The sequence below is a fragment of the Carettochelys insculpta genome, chromosome 23 (assembly GCF_033958435.1).
Source record: "Carettochelys insculpta isolate YL-2023 chromosome 23, ASM3395843v1, whole genome shotgun sequence".
NCBI classification, from domain to species: Eukaryota; Metazoa; Chordata; order Testudines; family Carettochelyidae; genus Carettochelys; species Carettochelys insculpta.
In genome coordinates this window covers 1007029-1028689 of record NC_134159.1, presented here as the reverse complement: position 1 = coordinate 1028689, position 21661 = coordinate 1007029, and the positions used below count along the sequence as shown (strand labels likewise).

General features: G+C 51.5%; 1 protein-coding gene across 1 annotated transcript in view; it reads right to left on the bottom strand.

Moving 5' to 3' along the window:
* ALPL (alkaline phosphatase, biomineralization associated) overlaps positions 1–21661 on the bottom strand; it is a 66509-nt gene that overhangs the window by 7989 nt on the left and 36859 nt on the right. The window contains exons 7-9 of the mRNA XM_074975742.1: positions 13870–14013; positions 9927–9996; positions 7131–7265 (exon numbers count right to left, since the gene is read on the bottom strand). Of these exons, the coding sequence (XP_074831843.1) occupies positions 7131–7265; positions 9927–9996; positions 13870–14013 (349 nt within the window). The remainder of the gene's footprint in view (positions 1–7130; positions 7266–9926; positions 9997–13869; positions 14014–21661) is intronic.

Genomic DNA, 21661 nt, shown 5'->3' with positions numbered 1-21661 from the left:
CAGAGCTCTTGCTTCCTGCCATTTTGGATACGCCAATGGTCTATGGCAATGGTTTTCACCTCAAGAACTGGCTCCACTCAGCAATTGGCTGGGAACTGGCCAATGGGAGCAGGAGGGGCGGTGCCTGCAGGCAAGAGCCAAGGGTGCCATTTCGAGAGGGCTGAACCTCTCTTTCCTGCCACCTTCCATACAACTAGCTGGAAGAAACACTGCTTGCTCCTCCTCCTCCTCCCCTCCCCAGCCAGGAGTGAGCACAACTCACGCTCCTTGTGCCTCCGCCCGCTCACACACACACACCCCTGCCACGGGCCATTCTTTGCTCAGCCAGAGAGATGCAGAGAAGTACTGGGGAGAGACAAGAGCTGGCTGGGAGCTTCTGCACCACGTTTTTCACATGTATTTTCCTCTAGCAAATAGGCTTGGAGGGAACAGTGGGGGAAGGAACCTCTGGCTTAGTTCAGAAGATGCTTCCTGCAGATTTCACCATGTTCTGCCATTCACAGTCAGATGGAAGGTGCTGCAGAAGCTGGAGCAAGGCCCTCATCACACCAGTAGAACCAGAGCTGCGCGGGGGAAAGGGGAATGTGCCCCCAAAGCCATGGGAGGGAGAGGCGTGGGGCTAGCAGCAGTGCCCCCGTAAGCGGGGCGCTTGTGCAGCCACTCAGGAGATTCCAACGCCGCCAGCCAATTAGCAGAGCGCCCCCAGCCGGGTTTTGTTCTACAGGTGGTGCATGTCCACACATACCACAGGGCACATTAACATTTATTCTGCACACGAATGGAAAAGAGGAGAGGGAATATTGGCCAGCAGGCAGGGCCATTCCATGCTCTGGGGCCTAGGGCAGCCCGGGGAACTAGTGGGATCCTGGTCTGGCAGCAGGGTTTGGGCCCCCGCCTGCACTCAGCGGCACAGGCGGAAAGCGCAGTGACCTGAGCCCAGCCCACTGTGCCCACCCCCACTTCCAGCCGCGTTGCTCAGAGGAGGGATGTAGTGGGGCGGGATGGCCACACCCACTACCAGGAAGGGGAGGACCCTTTCCGGGAGCCATTTTGTGTGAAGCCCGGCCCCTGCCAGTCGCCTGACTGGAAGTCAGGAGGCAGGGCCAGGGCTACAAAAGCCTGGGCTGAGGACTCAGTTTGGACGGAGCCTCCAGAGGGTAGCTCTGGGCTCCCTGCCTGGGAGGCTGAGGACTCAGTCTGGGCTGAGCCTCCAGTGGAGCCAGAGGCTGGCTCTGGGCTCCCAGCCTGGGGAACCCAGCAGAACCTGCAGCCTGAAGATGACCAGCTGGACCCAAAGGACCGACTGGAGTACCAGCCGCAGCCTGCACCGCGAGCCAGCCTGAGGCAGCAGAATCAATCGGCCGCGTGGGCCTGGACTTGGGCCACGTATACCCCAGCTGGACCTGAAACCCCCGTGAGCACCGAGACGTCGGGCGGACTTTGGGGGTGTGCCAGGTGGAGACCGGGAGTGGCATGGGGGGTGAGAGGACTGTTAAAAGTCCTTGGGCAGCGTGTTGTGGTGTGGATTCCCCACTGACACATGCAGAAGGAGGTACTGCTGCAACCAGGACCCCTGGGCTGGGACACAGAGGAACGGGTGGGCCCACGTCCCCCTGCCACCCACTTGCCAGGTGGCCATCTCCCCCCTCGCTGGCCAGCACAAGCACAGAGTCTGAGCCTGGGGGGTACCGCGAACTGGGGATGTGGTCTGCCCTGAGCTGGGCCTGGGCCTGCCCCGCCTTGCATCTGGGCTTGGGCTCCCGTGTTTGTGTGCCGCCCTGCCCTGAGCCAGGGTTGGGGGCTGCCTGAGACTGTGGGTTTTGCCACCCCGCCCTGAGCCAGGGTTGTGGGGAGACTGTGGTTGTTTCCCACCCTGCCTTGCACCAGGGTGTGGGCTCCTTTTGGCTGTTTGCCACCCCGCCCTGAGGTAGGGCCAGGGGCTTTCTAAGACTGTGCGCCTGCTCTTGCCTGGACCTCAGGCTAGGCACTAACAAGAGCTAATTTCCCCCAGCACTTGCCTGAAGCAAGGCAGGGGGCTTTTGAACTGTTGCCTCTCACCCACCTGAGGCAAGGTGGGACCCCCCCACCTGCCCCGAACAAGTGCCTTGGGGGTTGTTGGATATTTGTGGCAGTGGGGCTGGATGGCCGCCCACAGACCCTGAACTGGCTACAAGGGTCCTTGCAGGAAGGGTTGGTACCCCCGGCACTCACAGGTGGTCAGAAGCAGAGCGGCGCGGCTGGGTCACCACTTCCTGCTCAATCCAGTGAATGGAGGGTGCGGGGATGTCACCTGACCTCCACGAGGACCCTGGCCCATACTGCTCAGGGAAGAGGTGGAGTGGGGGCATGTTGAGGTCTGGAGCAGAGAGGGGGTTGCCCTGGGTCCCACCCCTCCTAGGGAGGGCCCTCGCCTGGCCTAAGGGTGGTGTGGGAAAAAGTCAGATGGCCAGTGCTGTGCCCCCCGTATGTCCCTCCCCAGCAGTGGCCTATGGAGTAAGCCTGGCTTTGGGGGCTTCGGGCTCAAAGAGATATGCTGCAGAACAGCCACCTGAGCTCTTTCCCTGCTGCCCAGAAACAAGCATGTGCTGCCACTACCACAAATAGTATTTAAATTACACCATCCAGTTCTTTCCAGCTCTCTCATTTCTGGGGGAACAGCAGTAACGCCAGCGTGGCCACTTATTCTGCAATTTAGTCCCACTTGTCTACGAGTCTGCCTTCGCCTACAATGGGTTCTGGGTCAGGTTACCTGGTAGCTAGGATTAGCACACATGAGCTTTCAAAAAAGAGGACATCCCCCGATCAGGAGTGTACCTGTATCAGTATCTACCAACTCATCTTCTATTAAGTAATGCTAGACATGAAAGTCATTTAAGTGGATGTTTACTCTCTCAAATCCATCCAGCCTAATTCCTTGCATTTATCACAACTTTTTCTACAAACCTGTCAGTGCAAACCAACCCAGTCTGAACAATTTGTAACCCAACACTGACCATAGAGCCGTGCTGCTAACGGCCATCCTTATACTCTATATAGTGACTTTTACAAAGATTTTTTAAAGTTTGGTACCTCCACTACTTTTGAGACATCATTAATCAATGAAGGAGGGGGAAGAAATTAACTAACATACATGCGGTCTCAAATGCTGTTTTCTCATTGAAAAACTTCAGTGGGGATCTTAAACTAGCTGGTGCTAAGCTACAGGGGTTAAGTGAGTGAGAAAGGTTGAGTTGTAAGACAATCTGAAAATGTCTTTCATGGTGAATTAGAAATATCTCCAAAATATCATGGCCAAGAATCATCGAGAGATCATGCAGCACCAGCACGATGATGGACACCACTTCAAGCCAGGAGGAGCTGTGCTCCCAGCATCCCTCATTCCAGCACCTAGAAAACTTATTTTTTAACTGAAGTTGCAAAATCACAGACTACATTTAAAAGGCTACATCTGACTGAAAATAGTGCTTAGCCCACCATTCCTGGGCAGTGTCTGAAACCCAAATATTATCGCACTGGAACATCGGAAGTGAAATGAATTAACAGTTGTGGAACAGTTTTGTATTTTTTTTCTCCACCCTTCATTGCCCATGCATAGATAAATGGAAAGAGCAAAGCACAGCCAGGCTGCAAGAGCAGTGCTGAAGGACAGAAACCCTGGGATCTTCCCCTGCTCTCAAGAAAGAAGTCCCCCAACCACTAATATTGTGTAAATTTCCCTTAAAATTTTCATTCCACCCCACCCCAACTCTCTGGGTTTGTGATGAATGGCAGTACCCCAGGGTGGCCATTTATTCTGCCACATAATCCCACTTGTGTGCAGGGAGTCTCAGGGGCCACGTTAGTCTAACTTCAAAAACAACAAGAAGTCCTGTGGCAACATACAGACTAACAAATGGATTAGGTCCTGAGTGTCTTACCTATAAAAACTCATAACCTACTAAATGATAGTTTTGAAGGTAACACAGGGGTGCTTGTTGTTCTTGTCTGTAGGAGTCCTATTCCCTTTGCCAAAAGCAGGCTTTGAGTTAGGCAAACAGGGTGTGGCACAAAACAATACCTTTCTGAACAACAGAGGAGAGTTGGCAGTTTTTCAAAGGGACATTATTAAGGGCCCAAAAGCAAGCTCTTCCTCTGCATAGGAAGGATAGAAAATTTGGCAAAAGGCTGCCTTGACTTAACCAGGAGATCTTGTGTGCTCTCAAAATAAAAAAGGAATCATATAAAAAAATGGAAACTAGGACAAATTATGAAGGATGAATATAGACAAACAACACAGGAATGCAGGGGCAAGATTAGAAAGGCAAAGGCACAAAATGAGCTCAAATTAGCTACGGGCACAAAGGGAAACAAAAAGACTTTTTATAAATACATCAAAAGCAAGAGGAAGACCAAGGACAGGGTAGGCCCATTGCTCAGTGAGGAGGGAGAAACACTAACGTGAAACTTGGAAATGGCAGAGGTGCTCAATGACTTGTTTGTTTCAGTCTTCACTGAGAAGTCTGAAGAAGGAATGCCCAACAGAGTGAATGCTAGTAGGAAAGGGGTAGGTTTAGGAGATAAAATAAAAAAAGAACAAGTTAAAAATCACTTAGGAAAGTTAGATGTCTGCAAGTCACCAGGGCCAGATGAAATGCATCCCAGAATACTCAAGAAGTGGATGATAGCCATTAGCTATTATCTTTGGAAAATCATGAGAGACAGGAGAGATTGTAGAAGACTGGAAAAAGGCAAATGTAGTGCCCATCTATAAAAAGACGAATAAGAACAATGCAGGAAACTACAGACCAATCAGTTTAACTTCTGTGCCAGGAAAGATAATGGAGCAAGTCATTAAGGAAATCATCCGCAAACACTTGGAAGGTGGTAAGCTGATAGGGAACAGCCAGCATGGATTTGCAAAGAACAAATCATGTCAAACTAATCTGATAGCTTTCTTTGATAGGATAACAAGCCTTGTTGATAAGGGAGAAGTGGTAGATGTGGTATACCTAGATTTTAGTAAGGCATTTGATATGGTCTCACATGATATTCTTATCAATAAACTTGGCAAATACAGCTTAGATGGGGCTACTATAAGGTGCGTGCAAAACTGGCTGGATAACTGTACTCAGAGTAGTTATTAACGGTTCTCAATCGTGCTGGAACGGTATAACAAGTGGGGTTCCGCAGGGGTCTGTATTGGGACCGGTTCTATTCAATATCTTCATCAACAATGTAGACATTGGCAAAGAAAGTACACTTTGTAAGTTTGCAGATGATACCAAGCTAGGAGAGGTTGCACCTGCTTTGCATGGTAGGGTCAAAATTCAAAATGATCTGGACAAATTAGAGAAATGGTCTGTGGTAAACAGGATGAAGTTTAATAAAGACAAATGCAAAGTGCTCCACTTAGGAAGGAACAATCAGTTTCACACATGGGCTATGTCTACACTAGCCCAAAACTTCGAAATGGCCATTTTGAAGTTTACTAATGGAGCACTGAAATACATATTCAGCGCCTCACTAGAGTGCTGGCAGGCGTGGCACTTTGAAATTGTTGCGGCTCACAGCCATGTGCCTCGCCTGGACAGGGCTCCTTTTCTAAAGGACCCCAACAACTTCAAAATCCCCTTATTCCTATCTGTTGCTAGGAATAAGGAGACTTCAAAGTTGCTGGGGTCCTTTCAAAAAGGAGCCCCATCTGGATGAGCCGTGCGGCGGTGAGCCATGGCAATTTCGAATTGCCAAGGCTCCCGGCATTCTAATGAGGTGCGGAATATGCATTTCAGCGCTTCATTAGTAAACTTCAAAATGGCCATTTGCATGACCATTTCAAAGTATTGGGCTAGTGTAGACATGGCCATACAGAATGGGAAGCTATTGTCTAGGAAGGAGTAAGGCAGAAAGCGATCTAGGGGTTATAGTGGACCACAAGTTAAATATGAGTCAATAGTGTGATGCTGTTGCAAAAAAAGCAAACATGATTCTGGGGTGTATTAACAGGTGTGTTGTGAACAAGACAGGAGAAGTCATTCTTCCGCTCTGCTCTGCGCTGGTTAGGCCTCAGTTGCAGTATTGTATCGGAGGGGTAGCCACGTTAGTCTGGATCTGTAACAGCAACGAAGGGTCCTGTGGCACCTTATAGACTAACAGAAAAGTTTTGAGCATGAGCTTTCGTGAGCACAGACTCACTTCTGAAGTGAGTCTGTGCTCACGAAAGCTCATGCTCAAAACTTTTCTGTTAGTCTATAAGGTGCCACAGGACCCTTCATTGCAGTTGGAGTATTGTGTCCAGTTCTGGGCACCACATTTCAAGAAAGATGTGGAGAAATTGGAAAAGGTCCAGAAAAGAGCAACAAGAATGATCAAAGGTCTAGAGAACATGACCTATGAAGAAAGGCTGACAGAATTGGGCTTGTTTAGTTTGGAAAAAAAAAAGATTGAGAGGGAACATTATAGCGGTTTTCAGGTACCTAAAAGGGTGTCATAAGTAGGAGGGAGAAAACTTGTTCTTCTTGGCCTCTGAGGATAGAATAAGAAGCAATGGGCTTAAACTGCAGCAAGGGAGGTTTAGGTTGGACATTAGGAAAAAGTTTCTAACTGTCAGGATGGTCGAACACCCTGGAGATATTTAAGAACAGGTTAGATAAATGTCTGTCAGGGATGGTCTAGACAGTACTTGGCCCTGCCAGGAGGCCAGGGGGCTGGACTCAATGCCCTCTCAAGGTCCCTTCCAGTCCTAGCACTCTATGATTCTGTGATTCTATGATTCTATGAATACCTGGATTTGCAGTTTTCTAAGACCTTTATTCCCCAGATTCCTTTTCCAATTCCTGTTGCAATAATTGTTTAACCCATGTCCAGGGTCTCCCATGGGCTCTGCAACCCAGTGCATGCATACTAGCCTGTCTTCACAAAGGAGCTTCCTTCAGTTCTCCTGTGCAGCAGGGTGAGCTTTGCCCACGCCTGCTTGACCCCAGAACCCATTCATCACCCTTCTTTGAGAAGTGTGTTCAAGTTAGAAGATAGAAACAGACCCCCCAGTAACAAACTGCAGGATGTTCCACCCTGCAAAGCTGGGAGGAGCAGCTCAACCCCTTGGGCACCAGGAGTGGTGGCTGTGTCCCCAGGCTGGAGGCCCTGACTCTTACCTTCCACCAGCAGGAAGAATCCTCGAGGGTTTCTCTGGAGAATTTTGATGGCCACCTGAACCATCTCTGTCAGGGAAGGGTCTGTCTGGGCATTCCTGTCTAGCTCGTACGGCATATCCATTGGCTCGAAGAGGCCTGTGAAGGGAGATGTCAATCAATCCCTGTATAAAGTCTTTTCATATAACTTTGTATTAAGCCTTTTTCATAACAAAGAAACTTTGTTTTTATAATGTTATAATCCTCAGGAATGTCTGTGTGCCCTGAGAAGAATAGATCTCTCCCCTGTGGCTTGATTACCCTGTTGAATGAATCAGCTGTGAATGGATAAAGGGTGGAAGGCAAGCAGCTCTGAGCAGCAGCAACAGTTGGAGAGGAGACACGAGCCAGACCCCGGCACACGGAGGTTATGTCTTCAACTAGGGAAACAAGTTTATTTCAGAGACGCAATTCTAGCTGTGTCATTTGCATAGCTAGAATCAACGCAATGGAATCGACTTATTTCCCTAGTGAAGACCTAACCCCTCTACTCTTGCATCAAGCTCCCTTACGGCACGCGATAGCGATGCTGTGGAGTACAGGGAGCGATGGCCAACCCCACAGGGTGATTTTGCAGTGTCTTCACCAGATGCGCAAAATCAAACTGGAAGATGGAGCCTGACTGTGTTGATCTTCCACTTAGGAGGGGGATAAGCCCTATGACCTGGCAAGAGGCTGACTGAGAAAAGGTCAGACCTATTGACAGGCTTGGGAGTTAGAAGGCAGCACCTTCTCTGGAAGCAAATTCCATCCCCTCCTGGAAGATGAATGTAGCAGCATTGAGGACAACCCCCAGAAGAAGGTGCCACAGATGACAGACACAGCTGGAGTGCAGGGATTTGCATGAGATGACAGACAGATTTGCAGGAGAGGGAAGCTACTATAAAATGCAAAGCATCTTGCAGGAAACTCGGGGTCTTGTTTTGTCAACATCAGATCATCAATCCAGCTCTTTCCCTCCCTCCATCTAGCTTGCCTGGCCAGTGAAATTAAGGGGCGCAACTAGTTGGTAATAGCAACAAGACGGAGCGTGTGCATGTAGGCAAGAGTGCACCAGTGTAATAGATCATATGCATATGATGGTGCTGATTGAGATATTTGTTAGCAATAAATGTGGCGCTTTTGCCTCATCCTGCTGCAAAAGGCTCCCAGCATAATTCTTTTAAGTACGACAGAGAGGACATGTCAGCTATGCACCATGTTTCGATCTTCCTGAGGGCCTTAGATACACCTGCTGCCAATTCCAATTGAGAAAGCAAGGCTGGAGCAGCACCGTCATGAGCTTTCCCAGTAATAATGACCCCCTGGGAGCTCTGTTACCCTCCTGCATCTCTGCACCCCAGGGAGCAGGATGCACTCTGGCAGAGTACCCAGGCGCCCTGCCCATTGCGCTGCTCACTAGGCAGTGCCACTCTGGATGGATGAGATGAGGTGTGCACGGCAGTACGCAGCGGCAGGTGGGCTATGTGGTGGGATGGGGGATCTAACTGAGAAGCGGCTCTGGGCTCTGAGTAGCTTTTCCTCAGAATGGGTCAGCAGCCTGCTGCAGACATAACACAGTGAGAGTGTGTAGCCACACGCTGCTTTATCAGCAGCGCACACCCCAACGCCACTCCAAACAGGCCCAGCTCTGTGCTTCGAGGCCAAAGGGACCTGTGATAGCAGAGACACACCCCCATTCCCTGAGCCTGTGCAGTATTTTACAAGTGCACGGTTTCCCTGGGGCTCCAGACTTGTGCTCCCACCATGCACTTGTCCTCCTGGCTCATACTTCCCAAGGTGCTGCAGCTACTGCCAACTGCCTCTGCCTCAGATCCTAGCAACTGGCTCAGATGTACTAAGATCCTGCTACATGCAGCAGCCGGTGGGACTCAGCTGCATGAGACAAAGGCTGGCTCAGCCCCATGGCTGCTGGCACAGCTGTATGGATCTGACAGGCAAAGAAAACAGGACATGTTTTGTGGCACAGATACCAGACAACAGGCAAGTCCAGATAGATCAGCTTCCTCCTGTCCACTTCTCTCCAGCTGCCCGTGGCCCATCGCTCTCACCACCCGGCCCTGCAGGAACATGCTGCCTCTCTGACCTGTCTCCTTGGACGCTGCCGTGCAGGTGTCAGGTGATCCAGAAGCCAAGGCTGGCACAGGGTGCGGGCTGTGCAGCTGTCAACTCCAGTCTGCCAGGAGGAGCTCAGCTGCAAGCCAAGGCTAGAGAGAGCACGGCAGGCTTTTTCCTCAGCTACAGGCAAGAAGTGGGGTTCACATGCCCAGGGACTGAGTGCATCCCCTTCCCCGGAGCCTAGAAGGGCCGAGCACTTGTCCCAGTCCCTGCTGGGTTCCCCTGCACCTGTCCCCAAGGCCCTTCTCACACTGGGACCCTCAGGGGTGCGGAGGGGCTCCTGGAGGTGTTTCTCTGGCAATCATACAAACTTCTGGCTGCAATCCCTTGTCAGGTTCACTCCTGCCTGTCCTCCAGTGCACTCCAAGCATGTGCCCAAGACCCTGCCCTTTCAGCAACATGGGAGGGGCTGGTGGTCTTGGAACCTTCCCGCCCAATCTGAGGCACTTTTGGGAAATGCGAGTAGCAAGGTGCCTAACTCCCAGTAGTGTTCACTGGCACGAAATGCACTGAGGGGTGTTCACAAATCCCACTGGGCACTTGGCTGCCTCTCAGGAGCCCAAACACCTTTGTACATTGGGCCTCAAGCTACCGATTGTCCCTCAGCATTTCTGCCTTCAGCCCTTGCTGTGAGATACTCACCAAGGAGGAAGTCCACTTCCTTCAGGTTAAGGGACAGCAGCTGACTGCGATTCCAGACATACTGGGCATTCTAGGGAAGCAATGGGACAGCAGCGGTTACACTTCCTTAGCGAGGGAGTTAGACTCATGCAGAGGTGTGACAGGGAGGAGAAGTCACCATGGAAACAACGTCTCCCACACTGTGGGGCAGTACCAGTTTTAACATCAAGACTGGACATTCTGCACCAGGATCTGTTCCACTGCAAACTAGTCAGTGTTTTTCTGGCCTGTGCTGTGCAAGGACAAGATAGATGATCACAGTGGCTCCTTCATAGAATCCTAGGGTTGGAAGGGACCTCAGGAGGTCATCTAGTCCAGGCCCCTGGTTCAAGCAGGATCAACCCCAACTAAGTCATCCCAGCCAGGACCTGGTCAAGCCAGGACTTAAAAACCTCTACGGATGGAGAATCCACCACATCTCTAGGCAACGCATTCCAGCGCTTCACCTCCCTCCTGGGGAAGTAGCTTTTCCTAATATCCAACCTACACCTCCCCCTCTGTAACTTCAAACCATTGCTCCTTGTTCTGACAACACTGAGAACAGTTTCTCACCCTCCTCTTCAGAGCTCCCCTTCAGGAAGTTGAAGGCTGCTATTAAATCACCCCTCAGTCTTCTCTTCTGTAAACTAAACAAGCCCAAATCCCTCAGCCTTTCCTCATAGGTCTTGTGCTCCAGCCCCTTTAATCGTTAGAACCCTTAGAAGCCAGAAGCCACAGGCATTGCTCAGCTATAGTACTGCACACACAGAGCACATCAGCTGTACAATCCCAGGTATGGGCATCCATCTCTGCCCAGATAATTTCATAGGCATAAAAAGCCCACAACTTTGCCCTCTTTGAAATAGATTTATCTTGTGCCTTAGCAGATGTATTCTGTTGCACAATGAATGTCTGTATTCATAAGGTTCTTATATTCATAGAGTGACTTGGGTCCCCACGTGTGTCACAAACTACAGCTATTGTAAGTGCTTTACGGCTGAAGGATCATTTGCTAGGGTTGTATAGTGCCCACCCCATTAGGTAGTCACGCGGTTGGCCTCTAATTGCTACCAAATAGATATATCACTACAGAACAGCTGTGGGGTGGAATGCAACAGTCAAACACCGCAATAGTGGGGAGGGACATTTTGGGGCGAAGGTGTTAGTTTTTCCACAATATTGATGGGATTGTGTATTCCCAGAACTCATGTAGACAACAAATTAATCATACAGGGCAGGACTTAGCACTGGCCTAACTCTGCTCCCACTGACCTCAGTGATAAAATTCCTCTCAACTCCAACCAAATAAGAGGCAGGCCAAAGCTGAGCCTTTGAACATCCACTCAGAAAGTTTTAGCTCAGAGCAAAGCTTTGCAGCCCTGGTATGAGGCTTGGAAAACAGAGGGTTCCGATTCAAGGACCAAGATGGGGACTCAGGTTTGGATCCTACAGTACTAAATTCTCTCTAGCCATTCTCACCAGGTGTTGGCCCAAAGCAGCAGAAGATAAAGGTACAAGACCCCCAGTAGTTGAGTAGCATGAGTCTGTGGACTCCACAGAACTAGAAAACTGGCCCCCCTGTAGTTAGCTTCTGACCTGGAACCAGAGGGTTGGAGCTCAGGCTAAGGAGGGTTGATAGGTCTGCCAGTACTGGAAAGAGATTGATTTCTGGTCCAGATCCTGAAATCAGATGCAAGAGGGGGACCCTTCTCGCTGTGCTGACCAGGTAGTCTACAGGAGCTGCCATTAGCAAACAAACCCTTTTGTCTCCTTCCTCTCCACCCCGACCTCAGCAGCCTACACTAAGTGGTGAGAGAACCTTCAAGGAGGGACAATTCCATCCCGTTCAGGTGCCTGGGCCTAGAGAGGCTTTGTTATGAGATTTCTTGGCTTGGGTCACACAAGAAATATCCTGAGCTCAGCCTCTGGCATAAGGCACATTTCAGGGCTTCTCCTGGCTACAGCCAGCATGGAGCTGTGGTGGAAAAGGAGAGAATGCTGCCCAAGCTCGGAGACAAGGCTCTAGACTAGGTCACACCAAGATTCAGGCCAGCTCCACCTTCTCCAGTCACAAGACACTTTAGGCCTACTCCCACCATGCCAAGGGAAGAGATGGTTCTCTTCAATTGGCATCACAGAGGGGTTAGGCACATGTCCAGGGACAATCCTCCTTTTCAGGTGCTGGCCATTGCAGCTGGACCACAAGCCCCCATCCTCACCCAGTTTAGTATCTCTCCACGCGACAGGATCATATTAGGATTGGAAGAGATCAACCCCAACTAAATCATCCCAGCTGTGACTATGACAAGCCAGGACTTAAAAACCTCCAGGGATGGAGATCCCACCACCTCCCTCAGTAATGTGGTCCAGTGCTTCACAGCCTCTGAGTGAAAGCTTTTGCTGATATCCAGCCTAGATCCCTCCCACCCAACACATTCTTATTTGAATCCATTGCTCCTTGTTCTGTCCTCTGACACCGCAGAGGACTGCCTCGATCTTTGGCTAGCCGTCCTCTTTGGAACTCACCTTCAGGTAGTTGAAGGCTGCTATCAAATCCTCCCTCATTCTCTTCTGAAGCCCAGTTCCCTCAGCCTCTCCTCAAAAACCATGTGCTCCAGCCACCTAATTATTGTCACTGGAGGGAGTCCAGTGGCGAGCAATTTGTCCACACCCTTTCTTTAATGGGGACCCAAAAACTGGATGCAATACTCCAGATGTGCCCTCAACAGAGGGGAATAATCACGTCCCTCATCCTGCTGACAATGCTCCTACCAATGCCACCCAATAGACTTAGCCTTCTTGGCAACAAGGACACACTCATGTCCAGCCTTTCATCCACTATATCCCCAGGTCCTTTTCTGTACAACTGCTGCTTAGCCAGTCACTTCTCAAACTGTGACAGTGCTTGGGATTCTTCTGTTCTAAGTGTAGAACTCTGCACTTGGCCTTGTTGAATCTCTGATTTCTTTTGGCCCAATCCTCCAATTTGCTAGGTCAGTCTGGACCCTCTCTCTACTCCCCAGCACATCTACCTCTTCCCCCCAAGTTTAGTGTCATCTGCAAACTTGCTAAGTGTGCAGACCAACCTATCATCCAGATCATTAAAGAAAATGTTAAACAAAACTGATCCCAGGACTGATGCCTGTAATATTCTGCTTGATACTGGCTGCCCACATACCTGTAGAAGCAATTCTTGGTATCCTTCACTGCCCTTGCTAGCTGCAACTCCAGCTGCGCATTGGCCTTCAGGATTAACTCCAGCATGCTCAAGCTAGGTTTTTATACTTCTCCCTAGGCATCTGTCCATTTTTCCACTTCTGATAAGGTTCCTTTGTCTTTAATCTTACCGGAGGCTTCTCTGTTAACAGAGAAGTTGGTCCAATAGAAGATATTACCTCTCCTACCTGGCCTCTAAGAGTCTCAGACTGACACAGGTATAATTCTGCGTACTCTGATGTCCTGTTATGCTGAAACTCATGGACCTTGTTTTCTTTCATTAGTTCCTTGGGTGTCCAGATAACAGTTTGGAGCATCTCTCATTCTCAAGTACCCCCGTAAAAACTGGTCAGGGGCTCCCAAGCAGTAATCCTGTCTCCATTCCTGACCCACTGTATGATCCTTGGTGAGACTCATCACCCATCCGTCAAGTTTCCCATCTGCTTCTGTTGATGTTTAGCACACACCGAGCTCCTCACATGGAGTGAAGGTGCCAGACAAAATTGCAAACATGCCTCATTCCTGGCAGGGACTGTGGAGGTTAGTTACTGGCAGTCCAGGGCTTTGAACCTGGGGACTGCTATCAGCAGGATTATTTCCCTGTCTAAAGGCAGCTTGAACCAGAGATCTTGGAGTAAAGACTCTTTAAGTCTGCTGCCCCTCTGGCCTGGACCCCCTCCCCAGACATCTCCCTCCCTCCCTCCTTCACCTTGTTTTTAGGCTTCTTCTCTCTCCAGACATCAATGAGGTTCTTGCCATCCAGGCGTGTGCCTCTATACTTGTCTTCGTTCTGGTATTCCACGTCACTGGTGTTCTTTGGGAACATGTATTTCCGGCCACCTCCCATGATCACCTAGAGCAGGGCACAAAAGAGAACCCAGTCTGTGCAGCCACAGCTTAGCGCTGCGAGATGGAGGGTAGTAATACACGGGCTAACAAACACTAGTGTTCGCAGGTTCCTGTCTCAGGCTCTGCTCCCAGGCAGTCTGCAGACAGAGATGTTTGCGGGCTCGCTGTGCGCAGCACAGTCTAAAGGAGGACTCAGGAGACCAAGCATGCTTAGCATGGAATTCCTGCTGCATGACTTGGAAGAAGTCACTTCAACAACCTGCGCTTCTGCTGCCCTGCCCTGCCCCCCCACCCTGGTCTATGAAATGTGCTGATGATACTGGCCCACTTCCCTGGATGGAAGGGCTGAGGCTCGACCACAGCATTGCACTGCAATCAGTTTACAGTGGCTGAGAATCTGCCCCGTGCTGTCGTACGTGACTCAGAGCACCTTGGACTGCCCCCGCCCCAACTCACAGGGTCACCTGCAGTAAGGCGGCTGCTAAAATGCCGTCTGCTGTTAAGTAACTTTTGCAGCCCTTGGGACTCAATCCTCATGGAGCAACTGTTGAGCTAGTAACAGGAACTGGCACAGCTTTCCCAATGGGCACTGGCCAGCCGCACAGGGAAATGCACCAAACGACCATCTGCAGATTTTCTGGCAAAGGGCTGGCAGCGGCTGGTCTCCCCCTCACTTTTGCTGAAATAATCATGAGGGGACTAGATTATCAGTGAACCCATCTCCTGTGTCATGCTGGTCCCAGCTCTGCACAGGAAAGCAGGCCCCAGTGTTCGCCTGACTCATGGGGAAGGTTGAACAGCAACCCTAGACTTTAGCTTTCTGATTATGCAAGACTTTGGACTGACCGCTCCAAATGGCCTTTGCACTCCAAGGGTTCCTGACACGCTGGCTGTGGAGAGAGCAGCACTAGCTAATAAACCCAGCAGCCTGGCCAGGGCACACAGCTCACCATGGCCACCAGTTGCTGTTCACTGGGTAGAGAGTCACTTACAGAGACCACAGTACATTCCTGTGCAAGGCACCAGCCAGCTGTGGGCAGCTTAAACTAAAAAAGAATGCGTGTAAAAAGTGGAAACTTGGACCTATGACTAAGGAGCAGTATAAACATACAGCTGGAGAACGCAAAGCAATTATCAGGACAACAAAGGCACAACTGGAACTGCAGCTGGCAAGGGATGCGAAGGGTTACAAGAAGGGTTTCTACAGGCATGTTAACAATAAGAGGGTTATCAGGGAAGGTGTGGGGCCATTACTGGATGAGAGAGGTAACCTAGTGACAGGTGATGTAAGAAAAGCTGAAGTACTCAATGCTTTTTTTGCCTTAGTCTTCACAGCCAAGGACAGCTCTCACATTATGGTGCTAGACAGTACAGTGTGGGAAGGTGGAGGGCAGCCCTCGGTGGGGAAGGAACAAGTTAAGAGCTACTTAGAAAAACTAGATGTACACAAATCCATGGGTCTGAATTTAATGCACCCAAGAGTACGGAGGGAACTGGCAGACATCATTCCTGAGCCTTTGGCCATTATCTTCGAAGACTCTCGGAGATTGGGAACGATCCCGGCTGACTAGAAAAAGGCAAACGTAGTGCCCATCTTTAAAAAAGGAAAGAAGAACTGTCCACAGAACTATAGACTGTCACAGCCTTAGCTCAGTCTCTGGGAAAATAATGGAGGTGATCCTCAAGAAATCAATTTTGGAGCACTTGGAAGAGGGGAAAGTGATCAAACACAGTCAACATGGATTCACCAAGGGCAAGTCCTGCCTGACCAATCTAGGTCGCTTCTGTGATGAGGTAACTGGCTCTGTGGACATGGGGAAGTCAGTGGATGTGATATACCTTGACTTCAGCAAAGCTTTTGATAGTCTCCCACAACATTCTTGTCCATAAGTTAAGGAAATATGGATTGGATCCATGGACTATGAGATGGATAGAAAGCTGGCTTGACAGTCGGGCCCAATGGGTAGTGGTCAATGGCTCAATATCTGGATGGCAGTCAGTTTCAAGCTGAGTGCCACAAGGCTCAGTTCTGGGGCTGGTGTTGTTCAACATCTTTATTAATGACCTGGATGAGGGACTGGATTACACCCTCAGCAAATTTGTGGATGACACTAAGCTAGGAGGATAGGGAGATATGTTGGAGGGTAGAGATAAGATCCAGAGTGACCTGGATAAATTGCAGGATTGGGCCAAAAGAAATCTGATGAGTTCAACAAGAAGTGTAGAGTCCTGCACTTGGGACGGAAGAATCCCAAGCATTGTTATAGGCTAGGGACCAACCGGCTAAGCAGCAGTACAGTGGAAAGGGACCTAGAGGTAAAAGTGGATGAAAGGCTGGATATGAGTAAACCCTTGTAGCCAAGAAGGCTAACGGCATATTAGGGTGCATTAGGAGGAGCATTTTGAGCCAATCTAGAGAGGTTGTTGTTCCCCTCTATTCAACACGGTGAGGCCACATCTGGAATATTGTGTCCAGTTTTGGGCCTCCCCAGTAGAAAAAGCATGTGGATGTGCTCGAGCAGGTTCAGCGGAGGGCAACAAAAATGATTAACAGAAAAGTTTTGAGCATGAGCTTTCATGAGCACAGACTCACTTCATCAGATGAAGTGAGTCTATGCTCACGAAAGCTCATGCTCAAAACTTTTCTGTTAGTCTATAAGGTGCCACAGGACCCTTTGTTGCTGTTACAGATCCAGACTAACACGGCTACCCCTCCGAAAAATGATTAAGGGGCTGGAGCGTATGACTTATGAGGAGAGGCTGAGGGATTTGAGGTTATTTAGTTTACAAAAAAGAAGACTGAGGGGCGATTCAATAGCAGCCTTCAACTTCCTGAAGGGGAGCTCTAAAGAAGATGAAGAGAAACTGTTCTCAGTGGTGTCAGAACAAGGAGTAATGGTCTGAAGTTACAGAGGGAGAGATGTAGGTTGGATATTAGGAAAAGCTACTTCCCCAGGCAGGTGGTGAAGCACTGGAATGTGTTACCTAGAGAGGTGGTGGATTCTCCATCCCTCGAGATTTTTAAGTCCCAGCTTGACAAGGTCCTGGCTGGGATGACTCAGGGGGGGTTGATCCTTCTTGAAGCAGGGGCCTGGACTAGATGACCTCCTGAGGTCCCTTCCAGCCCCGGGATTCTCTGAGTCTATAATTCTGTGGGTCACAGCTAGGCTTTGGCTTTGCTAGAAGCTATTCCTGGACTCCCTGCAAAATTTCCTTGGCAGGACAAGTGGCAGGAGTACCTGGAACACCACTAGACCAACTGTGATGGGGTTCGAGGGTCCCCACGCACTGCCCCCCATCCACAGGCAGGAGTGACTCTCACTCAGCAGGTAACACAGGAAGTATATTAGTCAACAGAGACACAGCACAGTGCAGAGGTGTCAGTACAACAGGCAGACACTCATCCCAGCTCTCCCCCCCCCGAGCTTCCAACTGCCGCCTCTTCTGATTCAAACCAGCTGGACGCCCTCCTCTGTTCAGGGACAGAGGTGTTACCTGCCAGCTCAGGTGACAGACAGCCGGGGTCATCCCCAGCCGGTGTGAGCTGCTCGGCCTGTCACTCACACACATCCACCCCTCACTCCATCAAAAAAACAAAAACAGAGGCAGGTTGCAAAGCCCTATTGCTGTTCCTTAGCAGCTCTGGTCAGGAGCAGCACTGCCGCAGGCTGGTCTCATCCCCACCCCAAGGGAGGAGAGGACAACGGACACCCCCTCGAGAAATACCCCTCCCTGCAGGGCATTCCTCTCGGTGCCCACACACAAACAGCTGACGCCTCTGGTGCTGGCACCACAGTGCTGGGAGGTCTGTGCTGCATGGCCTAACCACTGCAGGCCACAGTGTTGCACAAACAGGCGTTGCCTGCCCCAGGGTGCCCCAGGGACACAGGCTCCTCTGTGAAAGGGGCTCAGGACGTGGCGCAGGAGCACGTGGGAAAGGGACCACAGCTGTTTGTACTTCTCTTTGGTGCTGGGTATGGACTTTTTACGTTGCTATTTTAAAATGAAAGAGGAACGGCCCTGGGGGAGGTGGGAAACAATTCGCTGACTTGGCACACGGCTCCATATCCTCCTGAGGAGCGGGAGTTGTTGTGGGGAAAAGATGAGCCCCCCTCGCCCCCCCCAGGACACAGCTGAAAGCCACACTGAGCTCCAGCAGGAGAGGTGGGGAGAAAAGCTCACTCCAGGGGTAGGAGCAGGACCCTGGAACCAGTCCAGCTGGGTTCAGGCCTCATTCTGCCCCAGGCCTTGGGCAAGTCACTTAGGGCACATTTGTGAAGCAGAGCAGCCCCGGCTCACAACCCCCACCTGCTCAGAGGAGAAAGGGTGGACGTGGTTCTGAACTGAGCGTGCACAGGCTGCTCTGCGACCTGGAGCCTGAACAGCAAACAGAATCCCAGGGCTGGGGGGACCTCAGGAGGTCACTGAGTCCAGCCCTTGCCCCAAGCAGCACCAACCCCAACTAACTCATCCCAGCCAGGGCTTAGAGTAGCTTCCTGGCTCCAGGCAGGCGGAGCGAGGTCATTCCCCACAGCTCTGTGTTAGCTGGGAGCACCGGTACAACGCTGCCAGCAGCTGCTCATTAGCGTCCCCACTGGCTGCTCTGCGGCCAGCTTCCTTGCCAGCAAGCCTGGGGAAGGGCTGACTCTGCCTGAGCCTCAGGGTTGCCATGTTCCTGACTGCAGAGCCCCCACCTCTGCCCCCACACTTCTTAGAGGCCCATCCCTTTCGGTGGGCTGGGGAAGGAGACGAGAGCTTCTGCTGGGCTGCAGACTCTGGGCTGGGTATGAGGGTGGTGGGGTGCATGGGGAGAGGGTTTGGGGTGCAGGATCTGGGCAGCACTGACCTCAGGCAGCTCCTGGAAGTGGCCCCCAAGTCCCTCAGATCCTCTGAGGCAGTGTCACATGATAGCTGTTTACTGCCCCAGTCAGCAGGTGCTGCCTGTGCAGTTCCCATGGTCTGTGGTTCCCAGGCAATGGGATTCAGCGAGCCGGTTCTTAGAGCAGAGACAATGTGCCCAGGGATGAGAGGGCCATGCTGGTTGCTTCCAGTAGCCACAGAGTCAGGGTAGGCCTGGAGCCTGCCTTTGCCCTGCCATGCTTCTGGTTTTTAATAGCCCCGGCATTCCCATCACAGACTGGGCATCTGAAAGCCCTCTTGAGCCTCAGGGAACTGAGCAGTGGTGAGCTTTTCAAACCCTGCCTCCAAACCTCAGGTTTGAAGCCCAGATACCCCCAGTCTCAGGAATTCGACAGCTTTCCCATTAAACTAAACAGGGATTCAGACAGGTCTCTCCTACAAGGGCTGGCAAATCTCACGCCATCCTCTCCCCAGAGTGGAGCTAAGACGCCCTGGGAGGGGCCTCGTTCACTCCTGGCTGAAGAGCTTGGAGCTTTGGCTGGAAGGGAGAGGTGAAGTGCAGTGTACACATGGACCCATTCTACCTTGTCATGCTTGGCTAAAACTCCAAGTGCAGGGAAATGGAGGCAGGCCTAGGACTAGACTTCAGAGAGCTGTCTACACTAGGTGTAAGCATAAACATGCCAGCTGACATGTTCACATCCTACTGCACACACAGCAGCTGTACCTTTCACCTGCGCCAGCACACACATTCAAAACAACTTGCCTTGTCAGCTCCAGTGCTGGGAGCCCGGCCTGTTCCTCTCAGAGGTGCAACCCAGGGAGAGAGAGACCTGTTCTGGGGCACAGCAGGCCCCCAGACCAACCCGGACAGCCCTTAGGGCCTGACTCAAATTACCACAGCCTCCCCTGTCCGCCCAGGGCTCCCTCCACCCCACTGCCAGGCAGCTGCTTCAGCAAACTCTCCCCATAGCTCTGAGCAAGTCCTGCAAGCAGAACAGAGGGGAGAGGGGCCTCTGGAACCGGGACAAAGTCAGGCAGGCGCCCTGGGGGAGCCAGACCCCAGCAGTGGCTGTGTGGTGCCAACTACCTCCAGGCTCAAGGAACAGTGAAGTCACACGAGGTTGGAGGGCAGCATGGGGCAGCTTCCCACATACAGACCAACCAGGACCTGGCACATCTCACACAGCTACCACCTGTGCCATTGCAGCCACGCTGCCATTACAGGTCCCCACAGCTGCAGCCACACCCCAGGGCAGCAAACAGACTCGTGGCACCGCCTCCTCCCCTGCAGTCAACAGCTGCCAACAGCACCCACACAGACAGACAGAGGTCCGAGTCTCCTCTCGCCACTGGCGAGTTTCAGACACACTTCCACTAAGTCAAGGGAATCACGCTGGTGTAAGAGCAGAATCAGGCCCTTGCACTGGTTCTGGAGATGGGCCCAGAGCAGAGCCCAAGATCCAAACAGGCCTGACTGACTGGCTGGCCCCTCCGGCTGTGGGCCCAATGCTGCACCTGAGCCAGAGCTCTGGCCACTCGCTTTGAAGGGTTTTTTTTGCTCTTTGGTATTTTCAGTCTAAGCACAGATTTCCCCTCCCAGAAGGTGACCTATAGAGCTGCAAAACCAACAGTAAAAACATTGAGGGGAAGCCTGTTGGCCCCCATGTGATCCTTTCCCACCCAGGCTGGAGCTAAAATAACAAGCCTGCCTCAACCAAACCACCCGCAGGCTCGACTGTTTGCTCTGGGGTTATTTTGAAGCAAAGAGGGATATTGATTTGCAGGCCTGGTACCAGGGAACACTCCTGCTGGACTCCACACACTGGGGCAAGCAGGGCTGAGAAGCAGAAAGGATCAGTTGTTTGTGTTTGTTTTGCAAGCGCTGGACTAATGAGACTGTCCCCAGGGCAGGTACCTGCTGCCCCAGCCAGCTTGAGGCCTCCCTTGTAATTTTCACGCCCCTTCTTCCCAGGCCCTGTGCTGGCCCTTAAGACTTTGTGGCCTCCTTAGCAGAAAGCACATGGAGCGCCCAGAGCCCTGTGGCGGCGAAAGGAATCCTGTGGGATCAGAGAATCAATAGGCCCCAGAGCCCGGCCCTTGACTTCCAGGAACAGCCACAGTCCATAGTTCAGCCTGGAAGCCAACTTCTTCTTACTCCTATTTCTTTCCCAGTCTTCTCCCGCTCCTGGCAGCCCTGAATTACAGCCTTGGTCAGGCAAACAGCTTCTTCCAAAGAAGAAAGCGACTTCGACCCCAGACCACAACATCTGGGAGGGAGCCAAGCTGCCAAGGTTTGCCAGTGCTGCTGGGCTCAGCCCCCATCTCTGCTGCAGGCTAGTGCTGGCAGCAGGAAACAGAACCCACCAGGGCCACGGCACTGGAAGTTCAAGTGTGCGTTCTGGAGGGCTTGTTCCCTGCGTCAGACGTGTTTCCGTCCAAGCAGCAGAGCTCTCTGATGCTCAGGAGCACGAAGCCCACCACTTCAGATTCAATCAGACACAGCCTCAGCCTCCGGCCCTGCTCAAGTCTCCGCTGTGTGTGGATTTAACTCTTACACTTCCATTTTCTGGGTCTACGTTAAGCCTGAGGCCTCCGCTACCTGGAAAGACTGCCAGCCGCTTCGGGCCAGCACAGCCCAATTCCCAGCTAAGTACCAAATGAAGTGCCAGATTTTCAAAGTTGCTGAGCTCCCACTGAGAGTGGGGTGGAAGAAGGAGGAGAGGAGATTCCCCTCTCAGCTGAGAGCAATGGAGAATCTGGCAGGGTGCTGCTCATTCAGCACAGGCTGG